The following is a 13254-nucleotide window of genomic DNA, read 5'->3' as shown; positions in this document are numbered from 1 at the left end:
TATAAGGTAATTTTTATTTTTAGTATACGCTAAACTATAGTATAAAAATATCTAACTTTTCGCTTATTTATCCTCTTATTTAGCTAGGTTTTTACTAGCTTATCGATTCGATTAATAAGCTCTTTAAAAATCTTTACTCATAATTTACCCTCTATTATCCTAACTATAAATATAAAAAAAATCGCTCGTAATTTAAATAGGAGCTCTAAGTTTTTATTATAAGTCTCGAAGCGGCTTCGGATTACGTTAATTATACTAAGAAAGTCGTTTTAATTAAAATTACGTACTACTTCGTAATAATAATTAGAGGCTTTATTTATAAGTACGATATTAATTACCGAATAGTACTAGTATTCCCTAATTCTAACTTTTTTATAATAATTATAAAACATCGTTAAGGTTTTTTATAAAACCTTATACTTCTCCCTAGAATATAATTTCTCTTTTAAAAAGATCTTTTTAAGGTTTATAAATTACTTCGTATTTATTACTAAATTTTCGGTCTTTATATACGATCCTTACGTCGCTACGTATTATTAATAACTTCGGGTCGTCTACCTCCTTTTTTATTAGCTAATTAGTACCGAATTTTACGTTAGTAGCGGTAATAAATTATAAATCGAAATAAGCGGAATTATTAATTATCGTATTTCTAGTACTATATTTTACCCCGGTATATCCTTTTATGATAATAAATTTCTATTAGTAATTATAAAAAAGAAATCTAGGTCGTTTACCTTTTTTTTAAATTTATTAAAGCGATTATACACTCTATCGACTTATACCTAATTCTATAGTACGAATTCCTTCTCTATAATTATTACTATTAGTATTTCGTATAGCTCTTATAATTATAATTGCGCTAGTAATACCCCTCGCTCGTAGAGGAATCTATTAATAACTTTTATAATTCCTAGGCTTATACTTACGAACTATTTATCTAGTTAATAGCTAAGGTCGTTTATAATTTTATAAAATAGGGGTTACCCTTATAGCCCCTTTTTCTTATAAACCTTAGTTAAATAGATTAATACCGTATTAATTTACTTATTATTAAGCTAATCTATGATTCTATATATCTACGTCCCCTAATAGTCCGGGTTAATATTTACTTACTTATAAGGGATTAGGATTCTATTTAAGATCGGGTTTCGTCCTCTTTTTTCTTACCCTAACTTACTAAGGGTCGTACTCTAGCTTATACCCGTATTAGTAGTTACTAACGTATTTAATTTTAATAAGGATATATTTAATCCGCGCGCTAGTTATAATAAATCTATGCTTTTATTACTTAACGAATTTATTAAGGTCTAGGAAATTCTCGCTTTTTCTTACTATCTCGCTACTACTCTTATTTTTATTATTTCTAGCGATTACTACTACCTTTTTAAATCGCTAGCTATCGTACTTATTAAGATCTTCTTTTTTATTTAGTATAAAAAATAGGTTTTAATAATTCCTTTTTATAATAGTAGTAGTAGACGTTTATATTACTATAAAAAGATATAGTAATTAGTCTTAGGATTTTTATTAGTTACCGATTTCTGCTATCCCGTATACTTCTAACCTCCTAAGCCTCGTGCTCTTTATAATTTCTAAATAGCTTCTTTCTTTAACCTACCTCTTTTAAGGTAGTATTCTATAAGAATAGTTAAAAATAGACGCTAGGCAGCTTATAAAAGAGCTATATAGGCTATTAAGAACCGTATAGGCCGTTAAGTATAGTTAACGAAGTTAAGCCCTCCTTCTTATAAAATCGTATATTTTAAGGACTTATTAAAAATGCCCACTTATTACTTATACGCAGTAGGGTTAGATACCTTAGAGATCTTATTTTTTATAGCCTCTCGGTACCCTATTTTATATCTTTTAAGTAGTTTTTTTCGTAACTTAATTACGGTTAAGTAATTATCGTTTACTAGCGATCCCTTTTATTACTTAGTTAATTTTTTAAAATTAGTAATTTTATACCGGGAGTTAGTATAAAAAGAAGCCTTTAAGCGGCCCTCTAAAAAATTCTTTTTTTTTCCCCTTAGATCCTCGTCTTTTTAGCCTTTTCTTAGGCTAATAATAACTCTAGCGGGAAATCGTAGGACTACTTTAGAGTAGCCGTCTTCTTCTTAAGTTAATCTCTAAAATCCGTAATATTCTTAACTTAATATTATTAAGACCTCTAAATCCCCTCCTCTTTTATTAAACCGTCCCCTATATTATATTCCTAAGTAATACCCAGGGGGTAGTTAAAGGAGCTATAAAAAGATTATTTAAATCGCGGGCTTAAGGTCGTACCCGTAAAATCCTCGTAATAATAAACTTTCTTATATACTATAAATCTCTTAGCTTAATAACTCCTATAGGGTTACTTTTATTACTAAATAAGAATATTTATATTTAGGAATCCTTTTTTTTAATCGCGCGGTGCTCTTTTATACTATATTTTTATTAATTTAACTAGTTAATTTCTAATCGCAGGCCGGCCGTAAAAAAGTCGTTTAGTAAAAAAGCTACTTAGGGCGACGGTAAAAGGCTAGTTACTCAAGTAGTTCTATTAATTAACGTAGTTTAACGTAGTAAACGTCGACCTCTCGTAGGTAATAAAGGGCTACGATTACTTAATTTCGTACGGTATTTAAGAATCGCCTCCTTTTTCGTCTACTTCTATAAGGTTAATTAGTACGAATCTCCTATCCTATATAGTATTAAGAGGTCGTCTTTTCTATATAACGAGATACTTTACTAATCTATAATAATAGAATTTAATTATTAATTAGTATTAGTATCCCTATTATAGGGTAGTTAGTTCGAACTGTAGTTAACGAAGAGATTAATTAAACTATATAAATATCTACGTAGGTGTAAAAAGGAGGTTCTAACCGTAGGTTAGGCTGGCTACGATAATCGTAAATAGGGCCCCCAATTGGCCCCTGCGCAGTCGGCTGTATGCCGCGGTCGAATTGGACTTCCAATCCGACAGGAACCGCAAATAGGGGTCATGTGCCAAACGGGCACCCTTCGCTGCCAGAAAATGGCTCAGCTCTCGGCTCCTTGGACTCTTTTCTTGCAGATCCAATTTCACAGTCGGTATTGCCTATATCTGAGGAGCCGTTTGACTTCGCACATGACTTTGGTTTTCTCGACGCTCCAGATTGGATGGGATTATCGAACACAGGCACTGGCCTTGAGGCTTCGAATAACTCGACTGCCAGCCCTCCAGAGAAGTCATGCTCCTTTGAGAGGAGTCTTCATCACGCAGATAAAGAGACTTGGTCAGAAACCTTGAAGTCTACATCCCCAGCCGCTATCGGGCGCAATCTTCCACGTCTGCTTGAGAATAAGCGATGTACGAAGCCAAGTCTTACCATGGACAAGCCCATGCATGACTCAATTTGCAGAGACGTGAATAAGAGACTTACTGGACCTGATATATCCAAGGACATCCCTCCGTTGAAGGCTTGTCAGAGCTTTCTCTCCAGTTACGTGGAGTGCTTTCATTGCCACTTGCCCCTGGTTCACCTCCAGACTATTTCGCATGGTGACATTCCTAGCCCCCTGATACTGGCTATGTGCAGTATTGGGGCTCTCTATCGCTTAGATCGCCGTCGAGCCCGGCGTCTTTGGGATCTTCCGCTGAGGCTGATTGAGCCAGTGAGTTACTCCTTCTTTGATCTTATATTCAAGGCGAACTTCAGAGCTAATGATTGTGTCCCCTGTAGATCCTCACGAGGGATTGTCCACTCTGGGTTATGCAAACGAAGTTTCTCTTAACGTTCTTCGCGACATTCAGTGGCGACAAAGACTTGGCGGCCCAGTCTATAGGGGAGTGTAGTCATTACACTTTAGTAGGTTCCAGCCCATATTTCAGTGTTGCTTTAACATGTAATAGAGAGGCCAGAGTCAATACTTACATATTGATAGTTGTACGCAAAGATGCGGCGTCAGCTGCAACAAGATAACGCGGACCTCCTGAGTTCAACATGGGCAGACTGGGTGCAACGCGAATCATGGAAGAGACTCCTTGGTGCCATTTATGTGACAAACACGGTCAACATCATCATCTACGGCCTCAGTCCTGCCTTCAATGCCAGTCAAGATCTAGAAATTGAGTACTTCCATGACGAGAACCTCTGGAATGCGTTAACAGCCAATGAGTGGCGAGAACTGCGAGCCGCTTACAGAAAGAAGAACTCAAGAACCACCAAGGACATTCTGAAAGATGTTTTAGCCGAGAACACCGATGATTCCAGTTTCGAATCATACAACATCTCACCATTCTCTGCGCTCATCCTGGTACATGCTATCCTCATACACACCTGGCAACTCTCCCAACTTTCGGAAACCTCAGCGATTTTCTCCTTTGGTTCAATAACTGGGACTTCCTCTCTAGGGAGCTCTCTTCTCTCAAATGCCTTGATCTCTCTAGACAGGTGTCACGGGCTACTGAAGCAAACTCGAGAAGGTCAGCTTGAGGATATGGACGACAACGACATCACGTCGCTATGTTTCAGCTCACATGCGATCCTTAGAGCCGCCTACATCCGGCTCTTTGATAACACTAAGAGTTTCGATCGTCTCTGTCTTCTCGCTGAAGACCCAAGCACCATTAACAGCAACGTCACCACGTTCGCGAACACGAAGCTAGAGAGGAACATCGACTGCGTGAAGGTCATCGAGAAGACGCTGGAGGGTATCCAGCTACCAGTGAAGATGGGCCACATGCTCATACGTAAGACAGCTGCTTTCAGATGGAGCGTAGAGCATGCGGTTGCAGCTTGGGACAATGGTAAGTACTACTCCGCAGGTGAAAGACTGTGAACTATGCTCAACTAACATTGAATAGTACTATTCACCACGAAATGGGCTCACGCGATCGAATTAGACAGGAGAAGGGGCATCGAGCCCAGTGCAGCTGAACTAGGCCTGCTCATGAAGATCAAGGACGTACTCGAGGAATCGGACTATGACACAGATGAGAGCACATCCCTCGCTGCAGGCTTAGCTAAAACTTGCAGTCTATTCCTTCAAGACGTAAGTTACTGACTCCAGTGATTATCTTCTTTAGCACTTGATAACTGACGATGTGTCGCTAGGTATGGGTATGGGGTATCACAGTCAGGATGGGCGATGTTCTAGAGCGATTGGCACGGGCATACGAGCGAGAGATGGAGGCTGCTGGGCCTGCATGTCAACCACAGAACTAGTGCATAGAAGGCGCGATCTGCATTGTACTATACGTGGGGAGGTATATCAAACCTATACCGTCCCGCAGGTGTGTGATCAGTCATCAAGAAACCAATGAAAAACCTTGTGCGGGCATGATATCTCCGCAGAGCTTCCCTGCTACGAGCACTCTCCCGTCCGAGCCAACCAGCCTCGCAACTAGTACAACGTCATCATCAGATAAGAAACGGTTTCATTACTACCACTAAATCTTGTAAAGTGTATCAAAGCGTACGTAGAGCATTATTGGACAAGACTGACTGATGAGACTAGCGCTAGAGTCAATATCAGTGGCATGAGGTGAGTGCTATGCCACAGTCCTCAAGATACCATTTCGAGCGACTCCGAGGCTTCGATGACGCTTAACGTGAACTGACAAGCCTGGTTTATTGGAAAATAGTCCAGCATGACGTTCCGTGTAGCAAAGCAGCCGATGCCCAGGGCGCGATGAATGGCTTGACGTGTTGCTGACGCGATTCTCACAGCAGCTGCATGTGGGGGAGCTCTCAAGCTGCTCGAAATCCCATGCGGGGTAACGTGGGGTAGCTATCAGGCCTGAGCTTCAACAGCAAGACAGAATACATCGCGGGATTCGCTCCGGGTGATCCGGTCGCTCGCCTTCAGGATGTGGAATCAATATCGCTCACCAGCTTGAAGTTAAGTCGATAAACCAGAATCTAATTCAAGCTGCCGGGTTGAGGATATCTGTTTCTGAAGTCTTTATTGAAATCTCCGACCAAATTGACTCCTGCGCGTATATTACCTTAGCCACATTGAAGTCATCGGCCAACCGAGCATTTTCTCTATCTGTATCAACTTTTTGACGAGCTATTATGAACTTCCAAAAGCGCCGAATAATCAAGATGGTCTCAAATGCCCAAGATTTCGATCACCCAATCATTGGGAAAGTGAAGGGCAAAGCATCCGACGGAGTAATCCAGTTCCTCGGCCTCAAGTATGCTACTCTACAGCACTGGTTCGACAATGCGAAGCTTGTCCAGTACGATGGCAGTGGACTCAACGCTACACGCCACGGGTGTGTTATCCTCATGTTTTTCTGTAATACCAAATCACTTAGTTAATCGTGTTTATCAGTCCGCAAGCCGTATCCGACCCAGACGGAGTGAAGAATGAACACATGATCATTCAGAAGTCGCTCCCAATACCCGAGTTCCCCGGTCTCTCGGGGACCGAGTGTCTCAATCTGAATCTCACAGCGCCCCTGGAAATTGGTGACCTAAAGCAAGTGCCAGTTCTGGTTTTCATTCACGGCGGAGGGTTCGGCACGGGATCCAACTGGTGGCCTCAGTATGATACCAAGCGCATAGTCCAACATTCAAACAAGCTTGGGAAGCCCATCATCGCCGTCAACATCAAGTATAACATATCTTCTCCAAATAAACCGTTCTAGCTTTCGTAACTAACCTGATAGTTACCGCCTCGGAATCCCTGGATTTCTGACATCAGAGGAGCTTCGCAAAGAAGGATTCAAAAGCAATCAAGGTCATCATGATCAGAGGATGGCTTTGGAGTGGGTGGGAAAATACGTGTCGGGATTCGGGGGAAATCCTCAGAGTGTGACCGTTGTAGGTGAAAGCGCTGGTGGCAGTAAGTCTCATCCGTCGGTCCCTCGGCATTTCGGTCTCGAAACCGAGACCGCATCTCCTACTTTTTTCTAGTCTCGGCGGGCCGTCTATTATACTCTGAGAAAGCTCTTGCCTCTCAACTCATTATCTTGGGAGGCTCGCCGCCGTCCCTCGCACCCCTGGAGCTCGGTGTGGCTGAGCAGGCGTACAAAGGCGTTGTAAAAGCTTTGGGAGCTGAAGATGTGAGTTCGAGTGAACGTATCAAGATCTTGTCAAGGGCGTCCCCCGAAGAGCTCTCCTCGAAGATTGGCAGAAGCCTTCCTTTCCTGCCGGTTCTCGATGAAGAAACAGTCCCGTTCGTGCCGACGTTCGAGACGGCGTCAGCTGGGAAGCTAATTCCCAAGACAACATCTTGTAAAGCTATCATGGTCGGGTACGCCCCCTTGGATGTGAGTACCATCAATATTTCGGTCACATTCTCGGCTTAATGTAACTAAACCAACCACACAGGCGAGCATATTTGGGTTTATGGGTCTTTTCCAGCGAAAGGAGAACATCGCAGCCTCGTTCACGCAAATCATCAACACAGCTCTGTCACACCATGCCGGCATTGCTGCACAGATTCTGCAGGCATACGACATTAATGACACCACAAACGATGATGAGGCTTTCATCCGAGTTCTGCAATTCGCCTCTGATATTGGATTTCGGGCAACGGCAGAGTCATTTGCCAACAGCTTTCACGGCGACTCCTATTTGTTGGAGTTTGCCGAGCCCAATCCGTGGGAAGGGCCATTTAGGGGCTACAGCACGCATGTCCTCGACGTGGCATTCCTCTTCCAAAACTATAAGGAACATCTTGGAGAGGAGCAGCGAAAGTCCGTCGAATCATTTGTCACCGACATAGTTGACTTTGTTCATGGTCAAGCTCCATGGAAGCGGTTTCAAGATGCCGGCGGGCGGGTGGTGTACCAAGATGGGACGAGAGCTTACAAGGAGGCCGGGGCTAGCACGGCACGATATGATTTGCTGCTCGAGTTGGGTGAAAAGATTGGGCTGGACACACTACTGAAGGGTTGGGAGGCATTCCTGTTCCATCAATAGATGGTCCACGGACCAACTGGGGAGCTTCAGGCGAGGGGATGCTTGTCAAAGGCATCGGGTGGTATTTATCAATTCTCAGAAGAATCTCCCGTATTGTCGGCACGTTTACTGGGTATCTTCCCAACGGTCTCTACTCCCTAAATCTGTGATCAAAACGCCAAACACTCGTTGCTTCAAGAATTTCACGTGTGGCACACTTTCAATATGTCTGTGTGCTTTCAACGGCCTTCGGAATTCCTGATCGGTACCTTCACGCGAAGAATCACGAGATCCCTTGGTAATTGAGTGATAGTTTAACTGCACTTCAACGGCGAATCTGAAGGGGTGTGTGTGTTTATGTGTGTGTATGTGTGTTTTTGCCGCGGAAATAGTCACCTGATGCGGGGTCGACTTGCGAAGATAGAGCTCCTGACCGCGGGGAAACCATCATTACTCATCCAGTGTCCTCCACTTGACACTTGGTCTTTCGTCCGGTGTATCCTGTCCCACGGAGATGACCTAGAGCTCGGATTACAGTTAGAAATCCTGTCAGAATTAGCGTAACTCTGTTTGTTCTTTCCTATGCCATTGGAATAACGATGGCCTATACTCTCGAAAGCAAATCTCTGGGTTCAACTCTATGTGGCGTTGATTTAGGGACGATCGCACAGTTTAGAGGCATCCCATATGGCAAGATTGTTTCGCGATTTGCCAAACCCGAGCCATTAGTGGCACTGCCGCAAGACATCAACTGTACTGAGTTTGGGTACGTTCTTTCTGACATTCGGTCTGAACATTTGTCGGTGAAGGAAAGGCTGACTAGTTCTCGTGTTCACAGCCCTCGGTGTCCACAAGTCAAAGTTGATGTAGGGCATCTATTGCGTATACCTCCTGAGCACAGGCTACCCGTTGAGGCCGAAGATGAGTTTCGATGCCTCAACTTGGACGTTACGGTGCCCAAATCACAAGAACTGCTGACGGCTCAAAGATTACCTGTTTTGGTCTGGATACACGGTATGCTTGTCAAAGTCAGGGGCTGATGTTTTGACTAACACGGACATCTCAGGCGGCTCACAGGCGGTTACTTTTGGAAGCGCGGCCTCTGGCGTGTGCGGTACGAACTGCGCCCTGCTTTCCGCTATGTCCCCTTATCCGCCCCCAAAAGATCCTTCGTGAAATGTATCGTACTAGCGCTAGCATACTAGGCACTGACAGCTGCAAACTTTAGACACGAGAAGAATAGTGGAAGATTCCGTGAACTTGAGTAAACCCGTCATCGTCGTGACAGTTCAGTACAGACTCAACATCTTCGCGTTCGGAAGCGAAAGTAGCTCGAGTAACCTCGCTCTGCAAGATCAATCATTGGCTCTCAAATGGGTCACTGATCACATTCCGGATTTTGGAGGTGACCCGGTAACAAGTCACATTCCCATCTGCCAAAGACGGGAGACCACTGACAGGCTTCCGTAGAATGATGTCTCACTGGCTGGAGAAAGTGCTGGAGCGGTATACTGCCACGCCCACATAGCGGCTGGCATTGAAGTAAGAAGAGTCATACTCTCTTCTGGCTCGCTGTACCTTTCTCCTCCTCAGCCAAGGACAAAGGCTTCTGTTTTACGCCAAACACTCGTGAATCATCTTGGTACACTGGGTGACTTTGACTTGAGCACAGCCCCTGTTGAAAAATTGGTGAAGGCCATAGAACTGGCTGGAATACATTCATGGTTCCTTCAAGTGGATCCTACTCTTGTTGGGTGGGAGACAGCCATAGGGGCTGCGGAGAGCGTGATGATAGGTGATGTTCGAGACGAGGTATGTGTTGTACCCATGGGCTTGAACTAGTTGCCCTCCTTCCAATTAACCTTCACAAATAGGCCATTCTCTGGCGAGAGGGCATATGGAAAATGGAAGCTTCAGAGATTGCTCAGGCATTCAGCTATGCCGGCGAACACCAGGACACGCTCAAAAAACTCTACAATATTCATTCTGACAGAGCCTCCGCTTCCAAGGTAGGGGCGTTGGACTTCATGAATGACTACAAATTTCTTCTCCCAGCGGAGAACATTGCTCGCCTATTTAGGGCAGCAAACAAACCCGCCTATCGATATCTCGTTGATGAGTGCAACCCCTGGCAACCCTCAAATGGAGCTCATCACGCGGTGGATTTGCTTTTTCTCTTTGGGGGATTTGATCTTTCATTTGCTCCTGGTGCACAACAGACTGGAAAGCAGATGCGCAAGTCAGTGATCGAATTCCTTCACGCCCAGGAGCCGTGGCAGTTGGGTAGCTATGCAGCGTTCGGACCCTACGGGATGTTTCAAGAACTTGATAGCGTCGGCGTCAAGCTCCGGAGACGATCGGAAGAGGCGGAATTTCTGCATTCGGTTCCTTCAGAGATCTTGGATAAGGTGTTCTTTGCCCTTGCGGCCGGCCGGATCAGCTTACTAAACTGATGGCAGCCACGAAGTGCGTCACAATAGTACGCATACACGTACGAATAGTAGTTCAGTAGTAGTCTGGTAATTTCAATATCTCCAAAGTTTGGCAAGTCTTTCCAGTATTGATTTTCCAGATTCCCGCTATCATTGGTACTGCCCAGAATCGGAGACATATGACTCGCCCGACCAGACTTGACAGCATCTTGGATCGCTCTGATGCCAAACTAGACTAAAATGTGCTTGTGGCCTGCCCTGCGATACGTGCGTTCGTGGACCATGTCCGTATGCCTGTTCGTGTCGGCCTCTCGAAATGCTACCACCTGCCTCACATGGGTCCTCTTTCCGACGGGACGACGGTTGCGGGGTTTAACTCGCTGCTTTTTGACAAAGAGACTCCGCAAACCGTTCGATTTTTGAAATACAGCCATGCCGAAAATAGTCAGGCCAACAATCAGTGGGCAACCTAGGTGCCTGATGAAGAGAAAACTAAGGCAATCTAATTAGATAGTACCCCATGTGGGGGACACACACAACATTGTTACATCGCTGAGTGATGGATGGTGGGGTCCACGGGTGTTTGTGGAGGCCACGTCCGGCGAGCGTTCATCCTGGATGTGGAGGAGTTCCGGTGCCCGCGCCGGTGATGGGCGCGGGGGAACGGGGATCATGCGGTATTCACATGAGACGTAGAGTGAGTGAGCAACGCATCATCGAATGTAACTTCCAACGTATTCATAACTGCAAAGGTTCTTTTACTTCAAAACAGACCCTGAGTGTACTCCGTGGATTTGCAGATGCACACGCCCTTACTGTATCTTACATTTGACCTGAGCCACACATTATTACACGTACGGATACACCGTACATCAAATTTACCAGATAATTATCTTCGCGTGAACCCTCCCGAGCCACGTCTTTTCGCAATATCCCCATAGCAATTGGGTGACCGAACCTTCTTTGACAGGCACACCTCCCCTCTCTGACTAGCTAGCCATGTCCCCAGGGCTGAAAAATGTAAACACGCTGGCCTGTCCGCTATCAAACCTTGACTGAGCATACCCTTTAGGTTATCATTGTCGGGGCCGGCCCTGCTGGGCAGCTGCTAGGGCTGCTTCTGGGTCGGGACGCCATTCCCGTTACGATCGTCGAGCAGACATTGGAGCTCGACGATAAGCCCAGAGCCACCCACTACGCTCCACCGGCGATGAAGGTCCTGAATCGCGCCGGCCTGGGGAGCGACCTGCGGAAATACGGGTTTCTTCCCGATGGAGTTGCATGGCGCAAGCCAGACGGGACGCGCATTGCGGGCATCAGCAACGAGATTGACGGTGATGATCCAGATCGCATGGTTGCACTGCCCTTGTGCGACCTGGCGCGGTTGATCTACGATCACTCGAAGCATCTACCATCCGTCACGTACCTGTTTCATCATCGGGTGACAGCAATCGGTCAGGACGATTCCCGTGCCTGGGTCGACGTGGAGAACGGGGACACAGGGGACAAGTCACAGCTTTTTGGAGACTTTGTTATTGGGTGCGACGGGGCTAACAGTATTGTCCGGCGATCGTTGTTTGGGAACGAATTTCCTGGCAAGACATGGGATGAGCAGAATGTGGCCACGAACGTAGGTTATACCTTCTTTCGGCCCGTTGTCGATGTGGTCCTCTCTATCGAGAAGTCCGGGTGCTCGAGTGTCAGGTCGACGAACTGATGATCTCACAGGTCTACTACGACTTTAGTCGCTTTGGGTACTCAGACTCCAACTTCATTCTAGACTCAAAGGACTGGTTCATGGCGGCCAAAATCACCAAAGATGGCCTATGGCGTGTAACGTATGGTGAAGCTACGGGCTCGACCCCCGAAGAGATTCTCGGCAGGCAGCCGGAGAGGTTTAGAAGTATACTACCTGGACACCCTAAACCGGACGAGTACAAGCTCGTCAGTATCAGCCCATACAAGGTCCATCAACGGCTAGCCAAGAGAATGATTGCCGGCCGGATTTTGCTCGCTGCAGATGCAGCGCACCTCTGCAACCCCTTGTAGGCATCTTTGCTCTTTTCGCTCGGTAATTTCCGTGGCCCGTAGCGCGCAGGTTGTGCTGACGATCGTCATGGTAGTGGGGGTCTCGGCCTCACCGGCGGCATCGTCGACGTGGAAGGCCTCTACGAGTGTTTGTCCGGGATACATCGCAATAAGGCGAGCCTGAGCATTCTGGAAGTCTACGACCAAGTGCGGCGACAGAAGTATCAAGACATTATTGACCCGATATCCAGCGAGAATTTGCGACGCATGTTCAGCGTCCACCCCGACGAGGTGCTGGCTTCCGACCCGTTCCTCAAGCTTTGCAAAGATGCTGAATCGGATCAAGAAAAGCTGAAGGAACTGAGCAAGGTGAGTTTGGATGACAGGCCACTCTGACGTTTTGATCGTTATTTCTGTTCGGTTTCGCAGTTTGGCTCACAAAAAGGTTCTCCCGGCAGGGCGCACAAGCACTGGGCTATGACTTTACGAAGCATTACACTTCTGGAGATGGTGGTGTAGGAGGGGGACTAGGCACTCGTCTTTAGCAACAAATAAGCTGAGCTAGCAGCGAAATAGAAGACTCACCGGCCCAAATCGATTGGTTCTCGGGAGAAGCCGAACCACCATAGCAGAAAAAGACCCGGCACTGGGAGCATTGTTTGCCGCAATAGGCTAAATGCAAATATGCTCGATGTTGTCGAATCTTTGACAATGCATGAACTGTCAAACTGAACCAGCAGAATGGTAGCTTCTGCCACACCGTTGGTCAGCCCTGTGCGCCTGGCTACTAAGGATGAATTGCCGACAACTAAACTTTTGAAAAGCGTAACAGACAGACTGCATTCGGGACACCCGATGGCAAGCTCGTCCAAGCACACGAGATCTCGCAACCCACAAGGGGGTGACGG

General features: G+C 45.8%; 3 protein-coding genes across 3 annotated transcripts; all 3 read left to right on the top strand.

Moving 5' to 3' along the window:
* Positions 1 to 3561: 3561 nt before the first annotated feature.
* CLUP02_04829 (uncharacterized protein) lies at positions 3562 to 5198 on the top strand (the record flags this gene model as incomplete). Its single annotated transcript, XM_049283839.1, has 5 exons — positions 3562 to 3645; positions 3714 to 3839; positions 3916 to 4780; positions 4838 to 5025; positions 5088 to 5198. The coding sequence occupies 5 exons, from the start codon at positions 3562 to 3564 to the stop codon at positions 5196 to 5198; spliced, it is 1374 nt and encodes a 457-aa protein (XP_049140982.1).
* An 882-nt stretch (positions 5199 to 6080) lies between these two features.
* On the top strand, positions 6081 to 10339 carry CLUP02_04828 (carboxylesterase; the record flags this gene model as incomplete). The annotated part of the gene is made up of 11 exons (XM_049283838.1): positions 6081 to 6253; positions 6313 to 6594; positions 6650 to 6825; positions 6897 to 7252; positions 7314 to 7878; positions 8424 to 8652; positions 8725 to 8900; positions 8953 to 9000; positions 9115 to 9299; positions 9357 to 9698; positions 9761 to 10339. The coding sequence occupies 11 exons, from the start codon at positions 6081 to 6083 to the stop codon at positions 10337 to 10339; spliced, it is 3111 nt and encodes a 1036-aa protein (XP_049140981.1).
* Positions 10340 to 11317: 978 nt separating this feature from the next.
* On the top strand, positions 11318 to 12891 carry CLUP02_04827 (FAD binding domain-containing protein; the record flags this gene model as incomplete). Its single annotated transcript, XM_049283837.1, has 5 exons — positions 11318 to 11338; positions 11391 to 11948; positions 12047 to 12363; positions 12442 to 12715; positions 12805 to 12891. 5 exons carry the CDS (start codon positions 11318 to 11320, stop codon positions 12889 to 12891), a joined length of 1257 nt encoding a protein of 418 aa, XP_049140980.1.
* Positions 12892 to 13254: the final 363 nt, after the last annotated feature.

Source organism: Colletotrichum lupini, chromosome 3, assembly GCF_023278565.1.
Source record: "Colletotrichum lupini chromosome 3, complete sequence".
NCBI lineage: Eukaryota > Fungi > Ascomycota > Sordariomycetes > Glomerellales > Glomerellaceae > Colletotrichum > Colletotrichum lupini.
Note: the sequence above shows the minus strand (reverse complement) of the source record. Positions and strands in the feature narration are given on the sequence as shown.